This window comes from Hemicordylus capensis, chromosome 9, assembly GCF_027244095.1.
Source record: "Hemicordylus capensis ecotype Gifberg chromosome 9, rHemCap1.1.pri, whole genome shotgun sequence".
NCBI classification, from domain to species: domain Eukaryota; kingdom Metazoa; phylum Chordata; class Lepidosauria; order Squamata; family Cordylidae; genus Hemicordylus; species Hemicordylus capensis.
Window position 1 is genome coordinate 25,327,079 of NC_069665.1, and position 22,981 is coordinate 25,350,059.

At 45.1% G+C, this 22,981-nt stretch overlaps 2 protein-coding genes across 11 annotated transcripts in view; one reads left to right on the forward strand and one right to left on the reverse strand.

The window, feature by feature from the left end:
* The window catches only part of RPGRIP1L (RPGRIP1 like), an 81,001-nt gene extending 59,400 nt beyond the window's left edge, over positions 1–21,601 (reverse strand). For 2 of the 6 annotated variants that reach the window (XR_008311250.1, XM_053270967.1), the window contains exons 1-8: positions 21,487–21,601; positions 18,037–18,128; positions 17,577–17,721; positions 14,674–14,972; positions 12,565–12,673; positions 6,407–6,550; positions 2,870–2,975; positions 678–824 (exon numbers count right to left, since the gene is read on the reverse strand). Coding sequence is in view for 5 of the 6 variants with exons in the window: in XM_053270967.1 (XP_053126942.1) it covers positions 678–824; positions 2,870–2,975; positions 6,407–6,550; positions 12,565–12,673; positions 14,674–14,972; positions 17,577–17,721; positions 18,037–18,128; positions 21,487–21,500 (1,056 nt within the window). In the remaining variant the exon portion in view is untranslated. Of the gene's footprint in view, positions 1–677; positions 825–2,869; positions 2,976–6,406; positions 6,551–9,312; positions 9,447–12,564; positions 12,674–14,673; positions 14,973–15,334; positions 16,224–17,576; positions 17,722–18,036; positions 18,129–21,486 lie in introns of those variants that run through there. The other 4 variants (XM_053270964.1, XM_053270963.1, XM_053270965.1 and 1 more) reach the window with 3 other exon arrangements.
* Positions 21,602–21,695: 94 nt separating this feature from the next.
* The window catches only part of FTO (FTO alpha-ketoglutarate dependent dioxygenase), a 242,422-nt gene continuing 241,136 nt past the window's right edge, over positions 21,696–22,981 (forward strand). For 3 of the 5 annotated variants that reach the window (XM_053270972.1, XM_053270973.1, XM_053270969.1), the window contains exon 1: positions 21,697–21,961. In XM_053270972.1, coding sequence (XP_053126947.1) covers positions 21,908–21,961 — 54 coding nt within the window. In that variant the 5' untranslated portion in view covers positions 21,697–21,907. Of the gene's footprint in view, positions 21,962–22,981 lie in introns of all 5 variants that reach the window. The other 2 variants (XM_053270971.1, XM_053270968.1) reach the window with 2 other exon arrangements.

Genomic DNA, 22,981 nt, shown 5'->3' on the forward strand with positions numbered 1-22,981 from the left:
TGTACATGGTGTGGAGGAAGTGGGTGGAGATCGATCTATCCATCCATCCATCCACCTATCTAATAATACTAGATTTCAGGATGGCTATCCAATGGAACTGATTGGAGGGAAAGACAAAAGGAATAACATTTGCCATGTTCAGATTAACACTAAATTATCATTCCATATACCAACCCCTGGACTGGACGGACCTTTGGTCTGATCCAGCGTGGCTATTTTTATGTTCACCGTCCAATGGTAGCGCAGATGTTCCTAGCTTTGGGTTGCTAGATGTTGTTGGATTACAACATCCACAAACAAAGGCCATTGTGGCTGAGGATGATGGGTGGTGTAGTCCAGCAACATCTGGGGACCCAGAGCTGGGAAACTCTGCTAGAGTGTAACAACAACAGAAATGGTGGTGGGAATTATCTACATAGCAAGGAAAATATGCGGTGTGAATGAATGAACCATAAATATCGGAGACTGAGTGTTACGTGTCTGCCAGCTGTGCATCTGCCAGATCCCTGTTAATGATAAGCCAAACGAGACCAGAATGTTTAAATTAATGGGAGCCCTCTTAGTCTTTCATCCCCGGTAACTAAACAACAAAAAAAGCTGTTCTCCCCCAGTTTAGAGAACTAAGAAAGGACTGTGTGCCCTTCTAAACACTTCCAGAATGAAACACTTATCCTCACCTCTTCTAATCTTCGCTTTGAAAAAGTCATGGCCTGTAATTCTCTCTCAAGGTGGAGGCACTTGGAACGCTCTTCTTTAAGCTGCAGATTGAGCTCATCTCCCTTTGCCATTAGAGCGTCATGGCTTGCTTTCAGGTTCTTTTGATTCTGTTGCGGGAGGGGAGAGAAAGAGAGAATGCAGCTGGAGTTGGGTGGGTGATCTTAGATCCAAGTTGCTATTCTTGGCTGTAAGAGATGTCTTTGGAAACTGTTCTCCCCAATCAGCATTTAAACTGTAATCTCAAGTCATTCGACAGGAGATGCTCTCACTGTGGGCTTGACACAATGTCATTAGACATGCGGAGGAGGAGGGTGTGTGTGTGTGTCCCCCTCGCCCATCTCTTCAATGCAAGCCCCTCCCTGCTCAGCTGTGATGAGCAGGACCAAGAGAGCTAAACAGCTGGACAAACAGGCTAAACAGCTGTTTAGCAATTAAAGCATTTTGCTGTGGTTCCTGTGGTTTGGAGATGCTGACCAGAAGCCCTACAGTAGCAAGCAAAAATGAACCCTGGCCACAAACATGTCAGTGCCGCTCTCTTGTCATCTCGCTGCTAACCCACCAGTTGATGTTTTATTTGTATTCCTAATTCCTTCCAAGAGGGTTGCACTGTTAGATAGATAGATAGATAGACAGAAAGACAGACAAACACACACACACACACACAACAAATTATTGGTGTCTTTTTTGTTAGATTCCCCCTTCTACAGTATGACACTCAAAATATTTTAGCTGCACTGGACATTATTTAAAAATGCTAAATTAAAAATGTGCCTTTAGAAACAATTGCAAAGATCACACACTGCAGAGTTTGGGAAAGAGCTTATGCACCAGAAAATTGTGGCAGCCAGTGTGGTGTAGTGGTTAGAGTGTTGGACTAGGACCGGGGAGACCTGAGTTCAAATCCCCATTCAGCCATAAAACTCACTGGGTGACTCTGGGCCAGTCACTTATCTCTCAAGCCTAATCTACCTCACAGGGTTGTTGTGAGGAGGAACATAACCATGTACCTCTGGGCTCCTTGGAGGATGAGCGGGATATAAATGCAAAAAAATTAATTAAAAAATAAAGTAAATAAATTGTTTCAATTCCAACCACAGACAAGATAAATGGGGCAGGCTGCTGTGTTCTGTGTTTCAGATCCATCTACTATTTCATATTGACTAAACTGGAATCTGCAATTCATAATCACCAATCCTGAAATCCTAGTGATACTCCGGCTCATGCACAAACTGGGGTCAGAGCAAGTCAGAATTTGTCCAGCTCAGCCTTAACAGCAGGTTCTGGTTTGGTTTAAACCAGGACCAGACGTGGCAACTGCCTTCTTTTTGCACACAGAGTGGCAGTAGGAGACTAAGGCTTGTGATCGTAGCATCAAACCATGATTAAATGGTCATTTAGTGCAGGGGTCAACAATCTTTCTTTCAGAAGTGGTAGTTCAAGTCTTTGTTTAGTTACTCTAATTCAAGGTTCCCAGTTGTGTGTAAAAATTGTTGTGTGTAAAATAAAATGTTTTTAAGATGTTTGGTAAGCTTAATTTCAAATAAATTAAAATGCAGATCTCACCAATTTAGTGTGATCCAGTGAATTCCATTGGTGTCTCTGTTTTGCATCTAGCGGCAAACCAGTTTTGAAACTTAAGGGCGCTTCAGAAGCTTTTTGTGATATAGCACAGAAATCTGATGTTCACAGAAAACACGTCAAAATCCTACTAAGCATAAGTGAGTCGCTGGGTACATCTAACACAGCTTTTACACATTTGGATGTAGGGTCACCATATGGGAAAAAAGGAGAGTTCCAGTGTTTCCTTGAACAGGGATTCCCAGATGTTGTTGACTCCAAGCAAAAGCCATTGCAGAAGGGGATTCTGGGAGTTGTAGTCAACAACATCTGGGAATCCCTTTTCAAGGGAACACTAGACAGGTCTCCTGTACCTTTAAGAGATGCACAAAAGAGAGAATTTCAGCAGGTGCAGCTTGTCATGTAGGGGAAAGGAAAGCTGTGCCTGATGAAATACTGTCTTCTCTGCATCTATTAAAGGCACAGGTGACCTGTCCTCTCTTCTATATGCTAGCCCTATGTGGACATAAGCCCACTTGAGTTCAGTGGGATATATTTCCTAGTCAGTGGGACCACTGCAGAAGTCTTTCCATACCTCCTGAAGATGAAGTAATTTTTCTTCCATTTCTGCAAACCCGTTGCTCTTATCCACCAACTGCTTATGGAGTTTGATCATTTCAACGTTGTCCCGAATGCTTAACCTTCAAAATGGAATATTGGAGAGAGAGGGAGAGGGGAGAGAGTTTTGTGGTGAGATTTAAAGTACAACAGTCATCTTGTTAGGTTTGCCTAGAAAAACTTAAAGCCCTTGAAAATTGGTTTTTCACGGTTTCTTAATTCCAAAACACAGTTGGGGAGAAGTTAACATGTCATAGTCAACTTAACTAATGTGTAATAGTCAGTTTAATTCCCTTAAAAAAAATACAGTACAGTATAGACTGTTAAATAATTCCAGGATTTTTCTGGAAGACGATGCTTGAGTATTACTCATTATTTGGACATATTGGTTTATCCTGTCAAATGGCGGATATTGCGGTGAAAGGCACACTCTTGTGTTTACAATAGACAGATAATTTGTTTTTGCACTCTAGTCACTTTCTTCCAAAACTTATGGTATCCTAGAATTATTATGTATTGGAGCTTCCTTCTGGAACTCCAACTTTTTTCAACTACTTCCAAAGAAAGTGACTTAGCTTTTTACACAGATAATGCCCTACGACTGGCATTCAAACAAGCTGCAGATGTGTCTTAACGCTGACCATCTTGACTGAAATTCTATATGGCTAAGATTCTGTTATGTATTTCCCCTGCCGAGATTCAATTGAAAACGCACTATTTAATCTTGTTAAAAGTCATCGTGGAGATAAATGAAGATATGCTTTCAGAAACATATCCCTTCAATGACACAGAGTGACCTCATTACTATTGTTTTTGCATGTATTTTGAGGGGGGAAATGTTATAAAAGGAAACTCCTGAATTGATTTTAACTGCTAATACCAAACAATGCATGATACAAATCAGAACAGAATCTCACATCTTGAAATACAGTTTCTCCTCCAATATTTATCTGTAATAGATGGATTGGAAAAATTGTCCCATTGCTGTGCTGGAACCAGAAATAAGACTACAAAAGCTTGCACATCTGTAAACCAGCTGAGGACTTGAAATACTTAAAAAAAAATTCTTTCAAATCCATTGTATTTTGGCATTACCCAGTCCACTGTCCTTACGGAGAAGATTAAAAAGCTCACAAACCAGGAACCTTGCCCAGGAAAGTGGGCTAACACACTGTTCAAATAAACAGTTGTAGCAAGTAGAGACAGCATCATGGCCTGATGCTAAACACCAAAAACCATAATGCAATTTCATGTTTTTATTAATCTTGTTCCTCACATCAAACAAATAGCAGGGAATGCCTTCAAAGAGGTTTTACAGGAGTATCTCTCTCTCTCGCCCTCTCCTTTATTTTAAAATAAAAGGAGCAGAAGAGAGTGAAATTTATGATGTGCAGATGGAAAGCCAGTGACTTCTGGCAATCAACATTAGCCATTATATCCCACAGTATCCAACTCACTGTCCGATATGTATCCATTTTACAGGTGTTTGCCACCATCGCTGCCAACCCAACGCAATTCTAAGTATGTTGGCTCAGAAGTCAGGCCAATTCGGATCAGTGTAACTTACTCTCAGGGAAGTGTGCACAGGATTGCAGCCTAAATGGGTTTGATTCTGCTTAATTATAGAAATCGAACAGAAATCAAACAAACAAACAAATAAATCATTATTATTATTACATTTACATCCCGCTGTTCCTCCAAGGAGCCCAAAGAGGTGTACTACATACTTGAGTTTCTCCTCACAACAACCCTGTGAAGTAGGTTAGGCTGAGAGAGAAGTGACTGGCCAAGAGTCACCCAGCAAGTCTCATGGCTGAATGGGGATTTGAACTTGGGTCCCCCCTGGTCCTAGTCCGGGACTCTAACCACTACACCACGCTGGCTCACTCATGACAACTACAGCATCACAGAATACCCCTAATGTTCTACTAGTACTGCACTGCTTGCACAGTGCATGGTGGGCTCCTTAGAGGCCTTTATTTCCCCAGCCTCCAGAATGCTGTGTTGCTTGCCGCCGCCGCAGCGATCGTGTGTTGCGCAGCTAGAGGATCGCCACTGCCATGTCAGGGAAGGTAGGAATGATCCTGCCTCCCACACAATCCTCCCTGGCCCTAGCTTTTGTGGTTGTGTGAATGACCTTAATGTTTCATTGCTGTTCTGTGTCCATATCCTGAGTCACCCTGATCCACCTTGATCAAAAGTGCTGCAAGCAACAATGCAATCCTAGCATTTTAACTCAGAAGTCAGTCTTGTCATGTCACTCCAGGAGTACGCGCTACTGAATTCAACTTACTTCCAGGGAAACCTGCGTAGGATGGCCCTGCACATATTTCTAGGGTCTGGCAGGTTTCAAGGTCGTAACAGGGCTGAATTCAAAACTTGTATTTCATTTTAAATTTAAAGTTTTAGAAGATAAAAATATGTTAAAACATTTGAGCTTGAAAACAGAGCATCCAGGCAAGTAATACAACAATGAAATGATCACGGAATGAAAACGAGTAGGCGAAATGAAACTGAGTTGCATGCTGAGGGAAACCACCCTCCCCGCTTAAACTCCAGATGGACATCTCATGAGCCAACCTGTTCCAAAATTAAAACACCTGCTGCACTGAAAGATCTGGGGTGACCTGAGCCCTCCGCATGGTATCCACATTGCCCAGAGAAGAAACTGTTTCTTCTGCATAGCAAGACACTGGCGAGATCTCATGCTGGGCTGATTTGGCAGTGGGTAAGAAAACATCTCTTACAGCCGCATTCTGTAGCCTGCTACAGCAACAGATGAATATGTAAGTTCAGGCACAGAACTTCCTCTTCTTGTTGCTACTTGGTAATTGCTACCAAGGGGCAATTCCAAGGGTAAAGGAATCAGATATGTTACCACTTTTTCAATGACTGTAGCCACTAGCAAATGTTCAGGTTAATATTACATATACCCACCGGCAAGAGAACATCTCCTACTATAAAGCCATGTTTTTACAAAACTCTTAAATATGATAATGATAATGTCTGAAATGTGCACTATACATCAGTAATGGAATCAGAAACAATGTTCCAACATTCTGATTCCACGACCAAGATATTTTGGCAGCTATTTTGTATTTTTAAACCTGCCCAGGTATTAAGATTGTCCTCAGAAGCCCTTTTCTAGGTCCCTCCACTGTTGGAGGCAAGGCAGATGGTGATCAGAGACAGGGCCTGTTCAGTGGTGGCTCTACTGGACCTCCCTCCCCAGGGAGACCTGCCTGGTGTCAAGTCTGATCACTTTCTGGCACAACATGAGGAACTATTTGCATGTACAGACTTTTTAGAGCTACTAGTATTTCTTTTAATGCTGGAATTCCTTCTCTGCCTATTGCTTACTGGTATTCTTGCTTTTTATTGTGCAGTTGAGCATTTTTTATGTAAGCCACTCTGGAAAGCTTGTTGGCTGCAGATTGGGTTAATATGTATACTGTTATTTAAAACAAACCAATATACTTTGAGATGTGAATGGGTCCATTCTGTTTTAGCATACCGTTGGCCCGTTGTCTGCTGTTCTTTCATTTGCAGGAGAGCTTCTTCAAAACCTTCCTCCTTCCTCTGGATTTCATTCCGAAGCATTTCTACTGTATGCTCCAGCTCTTCATTGTGCGCTCGCTGTGATTCAATCACATTCTCTCTGCAGATCAACAAAGTAACATGCAAAGTGATTTTATTGTATCCGTTAAAAATTGGAAGGCTCATAGGAACATAGGAAGCTGCCATATACTGAGTCAGATCATTGGTCTATCTAGCCCACTATTGTCTTCACAGACTGGCAGCGGCTTCTCCAAGGTTGCAGGCAGGAATCTCTCTCAGCCCTATCTTGGAGAAGCCAGGGAGGGAACTTGGAACCTTCTGCTCTTCCCAGAGCGGCTCCATCCCCTAAGGGGAATCTCCGACAGTGCTCACACATCAAGTCTCCCATTCATATGCAACCAGGCCGGACCCTGCTTAGCTATAAGGGGACAAGTCATACTTGCTACCACAAGACCAGCTCTCCTCTCCTCATGCTTAATAAATGGGAAGAGAGAATGAAAGCCTATGTTTTATGAGGGTCAAAAGCAGTTGGTTTTCCCCTAAAGAAGGGAAAACCATCTTGAAAGGAAAGAAGTAGGCAAAGGAACTCTGTTCCCATATGCTATTTCTATGGCAAAAATCCAAGATGGTAGCCTTTCTATTGTTTTTCCCTGACCCAAGATTTCTCAATCTGTACCCAAATGAAGGCCAACACTTACATTTCCAAAACCGTGCCACAAAGCTGAATGCATTTGGGATACATGGCTGGCAACCTATGACAATTATCGAATGGGAATTCAAATTGTACTCCTAGACAGAGTGGTTAAAAATATATGTGGTCTATGGCTAACACAGCCACCTAATGGTGCAGCAGGGAAGAAACCTCCCTAAAGAGCAGGAGGCTGTTGGTTCGAATCCCCGCTGGTGTGTTTCCCAGAAAGGCATCATCTCATACTGCATGGGAGATGGCAATGGTCAACCCCTCCTGTATTCTACCAAGAAAACCACATGGCTCTGTGGTCACCAGGAGTCGAGACCAACTCAACGGCACAACTTTTATAGCTAACGTAAGAACATAAGAAAAGCCTTGCTGGATCAGGCCAAAGGCCCATCAAGCATCCTGCTTCACCCAGTGGTCAACCAGGTACATCTGTGAACTCACAAGAGGGGGGAAATGGCGACCTCCCCCTCCCACTGGTGTTCCTTGGCATCTGGTGTTCAGAGGCATACAATGGGTAGTAGCCATTGATAGCCCTATCCTCCACGAATTTGTCCAATCCTTTTTTAAAACCGTCTAGATCACCACTGCCATCACCACTTCCGGCAGCAGAGAATTCCCTAGTTTAACTACACATTATGTTAAAAAGTACTTCCTTTTGTCTGTCTTCAGTCTCCCAGCATTTAGCTTCAATGGAGGACCCCAGGTTCTAACATTATGAAAGAGGGGAAAAAACCTATTTCTATTCACTTGATCCACAGCATGCATTGTTTTATACACCTCTATCATCCCCCTCTCTTTCTTTCTAAAATAAAAAGGCCAAAACATTTTACTGTTTCCTCACAGGGGAGTTGCTCCAACCCCGTGATCATTTTGGTTGCCCTTTTCTGCATCTTTTCTAGTCCTACACTACCCTTTTCAAGGTGCAGTAGCCAGAATTTAGAAAGAAAGATGTCAAATTTACAATTAGGACAAAACAGGATAAAATGTCTATTTAGGTGAGGATCCTGTTTTGCAACCCTAGTCAGTAAAAGTGAGGAAGTTGGCTTCTAGAGCAAAGCTTGTCTGCCATTGTTCGTGTTCTCACTGATGAATCCTTGTTAAGTGTCAGAGGAAACCTGGAGTTCTTGGGAATACAATCATGATATAAGCAGTCCAAAGAAAGACACCTGGAGAACATTACAAGAATGAGTTGCACGTACACTGTACTTTGATTTCATTGCATGGCACCTCTAGATGAAGAAGTCGCTATGCTGCTTTCCAAAGTAACATTAAGGAGATTCAGCTTGGTAATACTGCCCGTGGAAGGTCTTCTGAAATAGGATCTCCATGGGAGTTCCTAAGAGATAATTGGGCTATTAAGATCCAAGAGATATTTAATAAATTGTAATGCCTCTGAATATGCATAGTGAAATTCCTTGTATGGCATACTGTGATCCACACATTTTTCATGTACACTGTACGCTCATTAAGATTTCCATCAGACACAGTTATTTGGACTAGCCTCTTGTTGAGATGTTCTATAAGAGATTTGTGCTTGGACCTTAGAACTTTTTGAAATAAAGCACTGCTAATTAAATCATTTGTATTGCATACAGAACTACACGTTACGTAATTGAATTATTTTTCCTATCAGGAAAGGCTAAAACATTTGGAGCTTTTTTGTTTCGGGGGGAAAAGAGATGAATAAACGAGGGCAAGGGGGAAAGTTGAAGGAAAGAGAAGACGAGGATGACCAGCAGCAAGGTGGATGGACTCGATTACAACAGCAATGAATGCACCACTGAGAGCCCTTCAAGGCCAAGTTGAAGACAGATCATCCTGGAGAGAATCTATCTATGTGGTTGCTAAGAGTTGACACCAACTTGACAACATTCAATGAACCAATGAAATCAATCCAGGATGATGGGAGTTGTAGATTAGCAACAGCTGGGATTCCAAAGGTTGCTTTCCCCAGTTTAGAGAGCTGAACACTTCAAAATATGTCATAAGCTATTATTATTATTACAGTCTACTATATACTAAAATAAGATTCTGGTTGGAGGACCATATTAGATGGATCAGAGATAGATGAAGGAGGGCTCCCGTGTACACAGGCTCAGCTTGTGTGCCACTGATGAGAGGGTGAAGTGAAGGAAGAAAGAAAGAGACAAGGCAACGGTAACCTGTATTCAATAAGAGGAGCTTCCTGGTTGCTTAGATTATGAGAAAGCTTGGTCCAGAAGGTTTTGTCCGGAAATATTATCTGATCTGGCCTGCTCGTGCAAGGAGGCCTCTAGGAGTGATGTGGGTGGTTTCCTTGCAGTTCTCTCCTTTGGCCAGAGCTGGATGGTGGTGCAAAGACTGAACCCCCACATGATACCCTAGAGGTCACCAGTACCATTGTTTGCTCAAATCCTGTGTCAGGAAATGCCTGTATTGAAGGCTGGCAATGGGAGAATCTGCCTACTGCTGCTGCCCCCTGTGGCAGCCAGTTGAAGGATACAGCCTCACCGGGCATGGAGCTCTCAGCCCGGGACTGATCCCTTCCAGCCGGGCTGCTCATTGGCTCCTTCCAGGACAGGAAAGATTTAAAGGCTGCCTGCCTAGCTTCAGGCTTTGCCTCAATTTGAAGGTCTCCTGGACTAGATTCTCTTGACTTTTTCTCCTGGTTGTTGTTTATCGGCTTGGCTTTAATTCTTGGCTTCAGGCTTCTTTCCCCCAATACCAATTCCTGTTTGTGTGCTTGGCTGTGATCCTTGGCTTCAACTCTGACTCCTGGCTTGTCTCCTGATTTTGGTTCCTGGATCCTCTGCTCGGCATTGACTCCTGGCTTGCTTGCTTCCCAACCCGTTCCTGGTCTGTTCCCTGGCTCTGGTTCTCTACTGAGCCCTGCCAAGACTTGACCTCGGACTAATCTTCAAGAGGCCACCCATGACACAGCACGGGTGTCCTGACACCCAGAGACTCAGTAGATCAATCAACCCCATTTCATAAACGTAAACACATCTGACTTCCAAAGAGCGTGTGTGGGAAAGAGTCATAAAAATGAACAGAGTAGCAGATAGAGCTTCAGTAGGTCAGGCATTGATGGAAGGCTGGTCTTGTGGCAGTGAGTGTGTCCCCCTTGCTAAGTGGGGTCAGCGTTGGTTTGAATTTGGATGGGTAACTACATGCAAAATCTGTAAGATATTTATTTCCCTTAGGGGATGGGGCCATAACTTAGTGGTACAGCTTCTTCTTGGTCCTAGGTTCATTCTCTGGAAACCCTGGAGAGCTGCTGCCAGTCAGCATAGACAATACTGAGCTAGATGGACCAAGGTTCTGACTCAGCATAAGGCAGCTTCTTATGTTCCTAGTATAAAGGTGCAGCATCTCTAGCTGATAATGTGTGATGCCCTTGTAGGAATATTCAGAACACACTACCACTTTTCTTTTTGGGGGGTAAATGTTTCTGAAGTAATCGCAGATTTGTACCACTGCATTTTATGAAGGTAGCTGTCTTGTTGGCTATCTTTATTGCACATTTTTCTCCCACTATAAAACATTTTGTGAGTCAACTACAGTTGGTACCTATTAACTTGACTAGACTATATATGGCCGCCTGCATTTCTGAGACCATATGTTTGCTATCGAAGGTGACTGACACAGGTGCCCAAAGCAGAGATCAAACAAGCAAAGTTTATTCCTTTATAATGCGGTGAAGCTGCATGTGTGGGGTGGTTTTTCCTTTTTAAAAAACACACTTTTAAAAAAATCACCTTGATTTGGATGTATCATGATACTGTCTCAATCCAAGGCATTCTGCCACAAGGTTCTTAAGCCCAAAAGTACTGGGATTCATTAACAGTCTTAGCTGTTGGATGAACCAACCTTTGGCAGCTCCTCATCCATTGCTAATTTGATACTGAAAACAGTCCTTGTGAATGTATGGAAAGTGAGACAAGACCTAGGACCCATCTCAGACATAAGGCTGAGGTTGACAGAAGGAATAGTAGGCTGTTGCAGAATAATACGTGCTTCTTGCTAGGGATGCGCATGGAACCGGCAGGGGTTGAAAGGTGCATTCGGCACGCACAGGCGCCCCCGGCACTTTCGGCCAAATAGGGCACAGGGTGGCAGGGAGGTATGCTGCCACCCTGACGGGGGACTTTACAAATGGAGCGCCGGAAGGGGAGAATCGGAGGGAGGGGTAAGGGCACCCTCTCCCGCCCATAAAGCTATGCCCTGCTTCGAACCAGTGGAACTCCTGGCCGATCAAACCGGTTCCATCCACATCCCTGTTTCTTGCAGAATTCCTGCCTGTTTCGAGTTGCATGCTCTTTGTCAGGGGGAAAGACTTAAGAGCATGCTAAGGCGAGAGGTATGATCAGATTCTGCATTATGGTCTAAGAGCTGCATAAGACAAGAAGCATGTTTTGGAACACTTATTTCTTAATCATTCTCCCCTGAGAAAGAGCATATAATTCAAAATGCGTTTTGAACACATTTTTCTGTACCAGCTTACTACTACTGGTTTATGGGCTCAGCCTTTTGGTGCTGCCCTCCTGTTTCCCCCAATGTAGGCTGGCAGGTCACCGTTCCCACCCACCTCTCCACCCCTTTTGATCCTGCCCATTCACAAAGTCCTGCCACTGAAATGCCATTCATTGGGGGTGCAGAACAGGGCTTCCTTTGTGGGGCTGCCCGAGATGTGGAACGCCCTTCCATGGGAGATGGTGCTGACCAGTGCTCCCTGTAACAGTTTCCCAGATGTTGTTGACTACAACTTCTACCATCCCAAGCCAAATGCCGTTGCCGCTGGGGATGATGGGAGCTGGAGTCAACAACATCTGGGAATCCCTGTTACAGGGGAACACTGGTAAGGACCTCCTCTTTGGTGGTCTTCTGCTGCTGGCTGAAGACATTTCTGTTTCAGCAAGTTTTTGGCTCTGTGTGTGTGTGTGTGTGTGTGATTTGTTTGACTTTTTAGCTTCCTCCAGAATATCTGGTTGTTTTTCTTTTTATGTGTTTCTGTTTCGGTTGCTGTGACTTACTTTAACACAGTTTTATTAGTTCTGATTGCTATTAATCTGTTAGCTGACCTGCACATTCTATAGTGTAGAAAGGCAGGATACAAAAATGTCACAATAAATACATAAATAAATATAAGACTTTGAGTTCTCCCTCTCCCTTGAGTAAACAGAATATTGATATGTGAAACCCAACCTGGGGGCAGGCAGAAGGCAGACTGGGATCTACTGGTAGACCTCCAGGTGATCTGCAGGACATTGACAAAACCAATCCTTGGGCACAATCCACCGGGAACTTCTAAGGGAAAGCCCGTTTCAAGTGGGTGGGGCTTGTGCAGCACATTTTCAGCTTTTGTTTTAACAGTTAACTGACTGACATCACAAGGTGAAGCAAAAAGGATGAAATACAGAGAAAAAAAATCATACAGGTTTCTTATCTCTGCTCTCGCTTCCTCAAGTAAGCTGTGTCCGTATTTGGGGGGCAAAGCTTGTGGCGATTTCAGAGATCTGATTTCCACATCTTGCATTCTCATTCCTGGAAGGAGAAGGGGAGGGTGACAAACAAAGGAGTATATTTATTTTTAAGTAAATGACCACAAGTAAGCAATAGCAGTTACGGTAACCATGTGTACTAAGCATTATCACTCCATCTGTATTTGTAAGGTGACTGCACACATAACCTGAAAGCCTACATGGGAAAAGGCCCAATGTTGGGGAGGGTCTCTATCAACAACAGAGACTTCCCCTCCCCACCGCACACACCCTTGCAAAAGGAAAATGTATCTCCATCTTCCCCTACGAACTACCAGGAACCAATCTGGGGAACTGCGTTTTATGATTAAACAAATAGGACCAAACTGTGGTTTCAGATACAGTTTTTTTAAACTTAGCTGTAGTGTGAATAAACCACAGTTCTCTAAGTTTGTATGAAACTGTGGTTTAAACAAAACTGAAAGCAGCACGCTTCAATCTTCTCCTCTTGAAGGTGAAAGAGGAAGAGAGGGAGGAAGCATATAAGTCCATGGAAGGGGTTCCCATTATGTCTGAACACATTCTACACCAAACATTTGGATATAGCTAAAGATCTTAGCTATAGCTCATGCAAATTTAATCCATTAACCAATCAACTAGGATTAGCCAGCATGGTGTAGTGGTTAGAATGTTGGTCTAGGACTGAGGAGATCCAAGCTCAAATCCCCATTCAGCCATGAAACTCACTGAGTGACTCTGGGCCAGTCAAGTCTCTCTCAGCTTAACCTGCCTCACAGGGTTGTTGTGAGGATAAGCATAACCATATGTACAGTTCTGGGCTCACTGGAGGAACAGTGGGATATAAATGTAAATATATATTTGGGAGAATATGGTTTGCATTTGGATGGGGGACTACATGTGAGCATTTTAGGATACTGTATTTACCTAAATCCAAGACTAGGTTTCCCCCCAGTTCTTTGATGTTAAGAATTAGGGTTTGTCTTAAATTCAGAGTCCTTTTCCTTGAGGGTAAATACAAGTCAAACCTTTATTTAACTTGTATTTTTAAAGGGGATCATCTTAAATTCAGAGTCGTCTTGTATTTGGGTAAATACGGTATTCCCCTTAGGGGATGGGGTCATAGTTCAAGGGAAGAGCACCTGCATGCTAGGGATGTGCAGAAACCAGTTCAGATGCCCTTTTATGGGCCTCCGAACCAGTTCGAACCCTGGCCGGCTCAAAGGTTCAACAGCTGTGGTGTGGGGGGGAGAGGGACAGCTTTAAGGGTGGGGGTGGGTACACCGCCCCTTGGGTTTCCCCCGCCGGCGTGCGAGTCCCTAAAAGCCCGATGGGGTGGCAGCGTTCCTCCCTGCCACCCCATGCTGGTTAGGGTTAACACGCACAGTCGCAGCTCCTACTTCCGGGTACATCTGGTAAACGTTGGCACAGGGTGGCAGCGAGGTATGCTTTTAGGGACTCGTGCTCCGGCAGGGGGAAATGCACCCATCCCGCCCCTAAAGCCATGTATGCAAGCATGTGGTTCCGTGCACATCCCTACTGCATGCTTGCATGCATAAGGTTCCAAGTTTCCTCTCTGGCATCTCCAGGCAGGGCTGAAAGACAGCTTCCGGACAAACAAACTACAACCAAGCTTTATTTAAGAACATAAGAACAGCCCTGCTGGATCAGGCCCAAGGCCCATCTAGTCCAGCATCCTGTTTCGCACAGTGGCCCACCAGATGCCGCTGGAAGCCACAGACAGGAGTTGAGGGCGTGCCCTCTCTCCTGCCATTACTCCCCTGCAACTGGTACTGAGAGGCACCCTAAATTTAATTAATTTAATTAGGAGACGGTTCTACCTTTCGGTCATTTCCTACCAGTTCAATTGGCGACACCCAAGAAATGGCTGACCTTTCAATGCTGGTTTTGGGGACAGATATTCCGTCTCCCCAAAGGCCTGGCCAGCACTGCAAAACTGTTCCTTGGGCACCTAAGCAACCCTGTAAGGACACCTTCCTCTATTGGAAAGGGCCAGCTTTTAGAATGGGCATCATACTGGGGTACCTTTCTTGGCTCGCTCTTGGACTGCCACGCCCTCGTTGGCTTTCTTGAGGCCTGTGTTGATGCGGGCCTGGACGTAGCTATAGGGCGCGTGCCGGTGCCCTTGAAGCTGCAGCTGCTGCTTGGTTGAAATGAGCCGGTTGCGGATGCCCTCGTTCTGCTTCTCCAGGTCCCGAACTTTCTCCTGCAGCTGCTCGATCATTTCCTCCATCTCCACATCCTGGCCCAGGCGCTTGGGGCCGCCACTGGCCTGCTCGGCTTTTTTCTTGTCATTAACCAGCCGTATTAACTTGGTGGCCATTCTGGGGGAAAGGGGGTGGGTGAGGTGGAGGAGAAACAGCATATATATATGGCAAGCGGGGCGGTGGGGTGGGGGTGGGGGGTGGGGAACAGCATATATATATGGCAAGCGGGGCGGTGGGGTGGGGGTGGGGAAGTCAGCATAAAAAGCATTCTGTTGAAAGGAACATAATCACTGTGAAGACTTCAGTACAGAACCTGAATAATAAATTTCAGGTTTTGATATAACTATTACTGCCTGTGAAGAACCCTTTGAAGTTAATTGAAACCACTGGGTAGCAATCTGCTTTATGGCACTGACAAATAACAGTTTCCTAAGGCTTATCATTTAAAGTTTAGTAAAGAGAGGGGGACGCATATTTACTCCATATGCTGCTCAAATTTGGAACGCATGACCTTCCAGAGGAACTCTGCACGCCGTTAAGTAGAGTTACAGGTTGGGGATGTGGTGGGGCCACGTCGAACCACGGTCCCATATGACAGTAAACCAGCCGACGCATGCTTACAATATGTAACACATTCCACCGACGCCGTGCTTCCAGTTGGGGTGTAAGTGCGGAAAAGAAAAGAAAAAGAAAATGAAGGGAGGAAAGAAAAGAGCAGCACATTTCGGGTTTCTAAAAATGAGTAGGTGGGCTGGCTTAAAGGCAGGCTCTTAATCGCTCGTGTCGCCTTGTTACATCTTATGCTTAGCAAATAATACCAACGTGCTTAAGAGAGGTTTAGCAGCTAGCTGCGGGATATAATTGGATTCAGGAGGCATGGTTTTCATCTAGCTTTAAAAGGATACAAGTTTTTTGCTTTTGGCATCTTGAGGGTTGTACCTTTGATTTTGCAGAGTTTTGATAAACATGGGGAAGCCAGAACAAAAGACAGAGAGGGCACTTGCGGGGGGGGGGGGGAGGGGGCTGATGTAATATACAAGAGCAGAAAACACTTCCAGCAATGAATTGAGGGGCGGGGTGGGGAATTGGGGGGTAGGGAGGGACTTGGCAGGCAAAGAAACAAAAGGTGGCTTTGATGGAGGAGAGAAGTTCAAGACTTTACAAAATTGGTCGCACATCTTCAAGAGCTGTATCTCGTTTATAGGGAGTCTATTCTTTGCAGAGGTCCAGACAGGAGACTGGAAATAGAGACACACTTCATTCGTTTACAAGGGCTTCTTTCATTTTAGTACAGTTATACTCACAAGCTTTTGAGTTAAAAGAATACAAGGATGTGCATGCGGTGGTGGGGTGATGGTGGTGGGGTTAACTGTAATAGCTTTGGGACATCACAGAACAAGTTGTTGTATCTGTTGTATTGTTTTTATGCCTGTTTTTATATGTCTTTATACTTTTAACATGATGTTTTTATTGTCTTTTTATTGTATGTTTTTAACTTTTGTAAACCGCCTTGGGGTTATCTTTTTAACGAAAGGCGGTATATAAATGCAAAAATAAATAAATAAAATAAATAAGTTAGCTGCCTGTAAGGTATGTTCTAAATGTGCAGCAGAAATGCATAAAATCCACCTAAATGTGCAGCAGAAATGCATAAAATCCACCTACAAAATGAGTGCATACAGGAATATAGGAAGCTTCCTGATACCGAGTCAGACTCATAGTTCATCTAGTTCAGTATTTCCTACACTGACTGGCAGCGGCTTCTCCCAGTTTTCAGGCAGGAGTCTTTCCCAGCCCTACCTGGAGATGCTGCCAAGGATTGAACCTGGCACCTTCTGCATGCAAAGCAGATGCTCTACTACTGAGCTATAGCCCCATCCCTTGACATAGAAAGGGTAATTAGTTGTTGTGGACAAGGCTGGTGAAAGTCCAGTGAAAAGTGGGTGGGGGTGCAGGATGCTGCATTCTGTGCTGCAGGGGTGCTAGTCCATAAGAAGTGGAGGAATGTAAACAGTTCAGGAGGCCATATGCAGCTCCTACCCAAGAATTATCAGAGGCTACTATTTTTGGTGCATGACAGGGCCTGTTATTATTAATTATTAAATTTATATACTTCCCGACTCCAAAGGCTCTAGGCGGTTCACAAAAATAACACGAGAAAAACAAAATAAAACAAACTGTTAAGGATAGCAATTTAAAAATTTAAATAAGTCAGAGATTACTAAAAGCCTGGCTGGAAAAAAATGTGTCTTAAGGGCTCTTTTGAAGGCTGGCAAAGATGTTAAACCACGGACGTCTATAAGGAGCGCATTCCATAGCCCAGGAGCGACTACGGAGAAGGCCTGCTCCCAAGTCACTGCCAGATGAGCTGACAGCATGCGGAGGCAGATCTCTCTCGATGATCTAAGTGTTCATGGTGATCGTGCAGAAGAAGGCACTCTTCTAGGTAACCCAGTCCTAAGCCGTTTAGGGCTCTAAAGGTAATCACCAGCACTTTGTAATTTGCCCGGAAACCTATTGGTAGCCAATGCAATTGCTTTAAAACAGGCATAATATGGTCTCTCCGAGGCACCCCGGAAACCAATCTCTCCGCTAAATTTTGGACCAACTGAAGTTTATGAACTACATACAAAGGCAGGCGCGCGTAGAGGGCACTGCAGTAGTCAAGCTTAGAGGTTGCCAGAGAGTGCACCCTACAAGAAGAGGACGAGGAAACCAGACCTTTTAATCTTGTCCTCTTGCTTATGTGCATGTTGCTTAAGTAAGAGGTTCTCATCGTGCAAGCGAAGGTAGCGGTCTTGCAACTCTTCTCGGCTGATCCGCGACACAGCCTGCCGGGCCTTCACATCCTGAACTGGTGGTGGCTCTAGAAAAGAAGGAGAAACCAACATTTATCTGCTGGATCAGATTCCCCTGCCTTGACCTTTAGCCTCCTATTTTGCCATTAATAAGCAAGCCAGACTCCATGTTTTCAGTTCAGATCAGCTGCAGGAGCCAAAGGAAATTGGAGTCAACAATGTCTGAGAATCCCTCTTACACGGGACGCTGCCTCAGACCCTCTCAGTTTAGTTAGTACCCATTTCCTTAATTCTCTATGTAGATTTATCTGAAGAAGCAGTCTAACATGGAGTTTAAAGAAACTGATCAAAAATTTAAATGAACAACAGCAACTGGTACAAACCTTGCAGTGCTCCAAATGCGGCAAGATTTAGACCTACATCTTTCACCGGCAGGTCCTCTGATGTTTCATCAGCTGCAGTAGACATGGCTGAGCTGTGAATGGCAAAGCAGAAATGAAAACTTTCTATGCCTGCCCATAACTTAAATTGAAGTATCATAGTAATACAGTATAAATTATGAGATTAAATGACTGAGGGAGGTAGTGATGTATTCTTCCTCTGTTGCAAAACCCTTTCTCTCCCTCCCCACCACATACAGATTACCACTCTGGGGGTACAGGAGAACCTTGCCCTTCAGGGATCCAGCATCCACTGTTTCACATATCCTTGGCTGGGTAATTGACAGCTGACCTCAGCATACGCGGGGTGGAGGGAGGGCTAATTCAACATATCCATGGGTTTAGGGTGGCCGGAAATGAAGTCTTAGGTCATTTCTGGCTGCCATTTTGAGCACAGGAGCCATTTTGTGGCTCATTTTAAAATAAACAACAAAAACCACATTTTTTTCACCAAAATATGGCTGAATTGGGCCTTTTGGGGGGCATCGGTGGACATCTGGGGACCTGCAGAGCATGGTACAGCACTTTGTTTGCATTGTTTTGACCATTTTTGCATTATTTTGACCTCCCCCCCCCCTTCAGGAACCTAACTTGCCGAGTCCCATTGATTCAATGCCTTGGTATCTGCAATCCTGTTATCCGCAGTTGTAGTGGAGAACAGAACCCCACTTCCATTTACAAAGTGCCTGTGCGTATAATCACATTAATATATAAATAAACCAATACACACACACTATGTGCTCCTGTAACTGGCTTGTTTCAACATGGATTTTGAAGTGGATTTTCTAACTGCTGATACGTATGTCTGTGCATCGCACATTTGGCTTTGAGAGCAACCAACAGGACTATAAGCATGGACAGGTTTTCAGATTCAGCACAAAACATATCCTGAACGTAATATCAGTTTGCTTCAGCAAGTTTGGATCTAAATTGTGTTTTGTTTTTTTTGTTTAAATCAACAGGATATTATTTCAGTCCCAGTGGGCAGGGCAACATTATCAGCAAAGCTGAAAGACCTGCTTCGTAGATATATTCATTGTGAGAAAAGGGTATTTTAAGAGCTTTTGGTGTGTGCCTGTTTAAATGTACTTTATAACAGTAGAGTTTGATTCTACTATTACCACTAATATTTATATACCGTTATCTGAGTTTTATATATACATTCTGTTAACTGAGCTTCGTTTGCAGGGCAATCACACACTTTAGTTTTCTGAAAACCAAGAAGTTACTAATTAAGCAGACTGTATGGTGAGGGGATAGGGAGGGATGGCGTGCCCAATAATAATGGAAGGGGCTGGGGAACCTGCAGCCACTCTTTCTTATGAGCTGGGAATTGGCAGCACTACTAGCAACAAGCAAGTTAAAGCTACACACTACAGACAAATAGGAGGGGAGGCCTTTCGGGACAACTGAGAAGCCAATCCATCCCAACCTGAGCACTACAACCACCTTCTGGTCGTGCTGTAGTCACATTAGGACGGCTTTTCTGTAAGCGCGTTCCACACGGCTGCATCAGAAGGCCACAACCCCAGCCGTGGTCTCCACTCCTAGAAAATGGATTCCACACAGCTGTGGATTTGTCTGATGGGCACCCTGACTCTGGGCTAGAGGAATCTGAAGGGGAAGAGAATTCCAAAGAAGGGGGGCAGCAACCGAAAAAGCCCTTTCGCGGGTCCTAGAACTCCAAATCTCTCGAATATCAGAGACCGACAAAAGGGCCATCTGAAATGATCTAACAGGACAGGATGCAACTGGATGGGAGAGGCGATTCTGTAGGTAAACAGGGGCCAAGCCCTGCAAGGCTTTGAAGGTAAGAACCAGGACTTTGAATTGATTTCGGAAGCGAATGGGTAACCAGTGCAGCGACTGCAGGAGAGGTGTTACCATATCTTTTGGCACCCATAAGTAGGCAAGCTATTGCATTCTGGACTCGCTGAAACATCCCGATCATCTTCAAAGGAAACCCTAGGTAAAGCGCATTACATCATCTATATGTTATTTATCATATGGATGATGATGCTCTCTCTCTCTCACACACACACTCACAATTTATATACCTATCTACAGATTTTCATAGGAGAATCTTCATAGGACAACAATAGCTGTAGGAAATTGGATATATGTATGTATAAATATGAGAATACACACACTTGTACAGTTATATGCAGTCAAGAAATAAGCCGCAGACTATCACTTGGTAGGGTTGCAACGAAGGCCTTGGAAAGGACATTTAGATGCGGTGACGTGTCTATACCTACAAAGATTAGAATTGTTCGGACAATGCTTTTTCCCGTGACACTCTATGGATGCGAAAGCTGGACTTTGAAGAAGCAAGAGAGAAAAAGTATTGACGCTTTTGAACTTTGGTGCTGGAGAAGACTTTTGAGGATACCATGGACAGCCAGGAAAACCAACAAATGGATCATAGAACGAATCAATCCACAATTTTCACTCAGGGCACAAATGACCAGGCTCAAACTATCATACTTTGGACACATTATGCAAAAACCCAGCTCCCTTGAGAAGTCCATAATACTGGGGAAAGTTGGAGGAAAGAGAAGGAGACGACGACCAGCAGCAAGGTGGATGGACTTGATTACGACAGCAATGAATGCACCACTGAGAGACATTAAGGGCCAAGTGGAAGACAGATCATCCTGGAGAGAATCTATCTATGTGGTCGCTAAGAGTTGACACCGACTTGACAGCACTTAATCAATCAACCAAATGTTATATGCAGCTTTTTTATATGGGAACCTGAAAATATCTATATAGATGGAATATATGAGACTAGATATATCTATATACAAAAGATGATCTATCAGAATCTTAATCTCTGCATCTCCAGATTAAGCTGCTCTTGGGATATAGTGAATTTAGAATAGTCCCCTTTGCTAAGCAGGGTCTGTTTGGGTTTGCATTTGGATGGGCAACGACAGGTGAGTACTAAGCGCTGTAACGTGTCCCAGCCCGGCTCAGGGGACGGGCTGGGAGAGACGCCTGCCTGGAAGCCTGGAGAGAGCTGCTGCCACGCAACACTGAGGCAGACCGACCAATGGTCCGACTCAGTAGGCAGCAGCTCCCTCTGTCTCCCAATCTGCTCTCAGGGGTGGCCAAGCCGAGGCTCTCCAGCTGCAGCTTCCACCATTCCCGGCTGCAGTGAACTGGGCAGCCCCACTACATTTCAGCGGGACTACTCGCGAGTAATCAAGTCCGGATGTCAGCCACTGTGTGCAGAACAGGAGCAAAGACGGAGGGACAGGGTCCCATGGAGAGCAAGGGAGGAATGCGTGCCAGCCAGCCCTCCCCTCCTGGCCCCCGATTCCCCCTCCCGGCCCCCGATTCCCCCTCCCGGGCCCCGTCTCCCCGCCTCCCCGCCCGCCGCGAGCTCACCTCGGCCACCCCATCCGTCCTCCCCGGCGCCTCTCCGCATCCCACCTTAGCAACCGGCTCCGTTGCTACGCTCCACAGCCACTTCCGGTCTCAGGCAGGAAGCGAGTCCCGGCGACACTGGTTCCTGAGTGGTCCCGGAGCCGCCCTCGCATGGCCTGCTGGGAGTTGTGGTTCCAGCGCCGGTTATCCCCGCTTTCGATGGGCGGGCGGCGAACTACCGAGGAGCGCGTCCGCTCTCTCGGGCCGCGCCGCGGTGCATCTCGGGAGTTGTGGTCCTAGCGCGGGGAAGGGGAAAGTCGCCTGTGCGGGCAGGGCTGGGAACTGGGAAGCAACTGCAAAGAGATTGCAAGGGAAGAAGGCTTGCCCCGTGTGCTGCTGGAAAGGGCGGGCATTTTGAAGGCGAGGTCTTTGCAGCGGCAGCATGAAGAGGAGAGGAGCAGCAGCAGCAGGGGAAGAGCGAGAGAAAGATGCCAAGGTAAAAAAAAAAAACCTGGGGGGAGAAAATGCCTCCCAGCCGTTCGCAGGTTAACAGCAGCAGCGGCGGCATCTTTGCAGCACTGAGCATCCCTGCCTGAGCACATTTGCTGATTTGCATCTGTTCTCCCTGCAAGCCGTTCCGGGTGGCATGCATGGGAGAAACCCATTTTGCCTCCACAACGCCCCTGTAGAGTAGGCTAGTGCTGGGATTGAGTGCGTGGCTGGGTGGCCAAGGTCATCTAAGCAGATTGATGGCTGAGTATGGATTTGAACCCAGGTCTCCCTACTCCTAGCATGATGGCTTGGAGGCTTTTTCTAACCAGGCTGGCTTTTTCAATCTGTTATGTAAAAGCGTGAGCTTGTGGGTTCAGCCGGCACGGTGCGACGTCCTGCGTGTTGACTCAGCCCCACTGGTTTCAGTAGAATAAGTGTGAACACAGGATTGCAGCCTGTACCTATGTAGGGCTACTCAGAAGTAAGTTCTGCTGCGTTACAACAGCTTGTGATGGGATCCATTGGTAAGAAAGCATCCCGATGAAAGCCTTTGTCCAGAACTGGACTTCTTTGCAGGTGCTAGCCATAGTACGATCCTCTAGCCACTGCACCACACTGCTTCACGACTCTGTTAGGAACCTGATATGCCTTGGTTGTGCCCCTGGGTCTTCACTCCATTGGTGTATCTCCCACTCTATCCTTAATCATAATAAAGAACTTTATTTGTTAGCCACCCCATAACAAATTGTTCTCTGGGCGGCTCACAACACAATATTAAAACCACCAGTAAAAACACATAAAGCACATCAAATCACAACTCAATGCCCCCCCCCATGAAACAATTAAAAAACTTGTTTTGTTTTAAATCTGTTTTAAAAATCAAATTTAAAAAGCCTGCATGAACAGAAAGGTCTTTACCTGGCGTCTAAAAGAACAAGGTGATGAAGCCAGGCGAACCTCACTGGGGAGGTTATTCCAGAAACGGGGTGCCACCACCGAAAAGGCCCTCTCCCTAGTAGCCCCC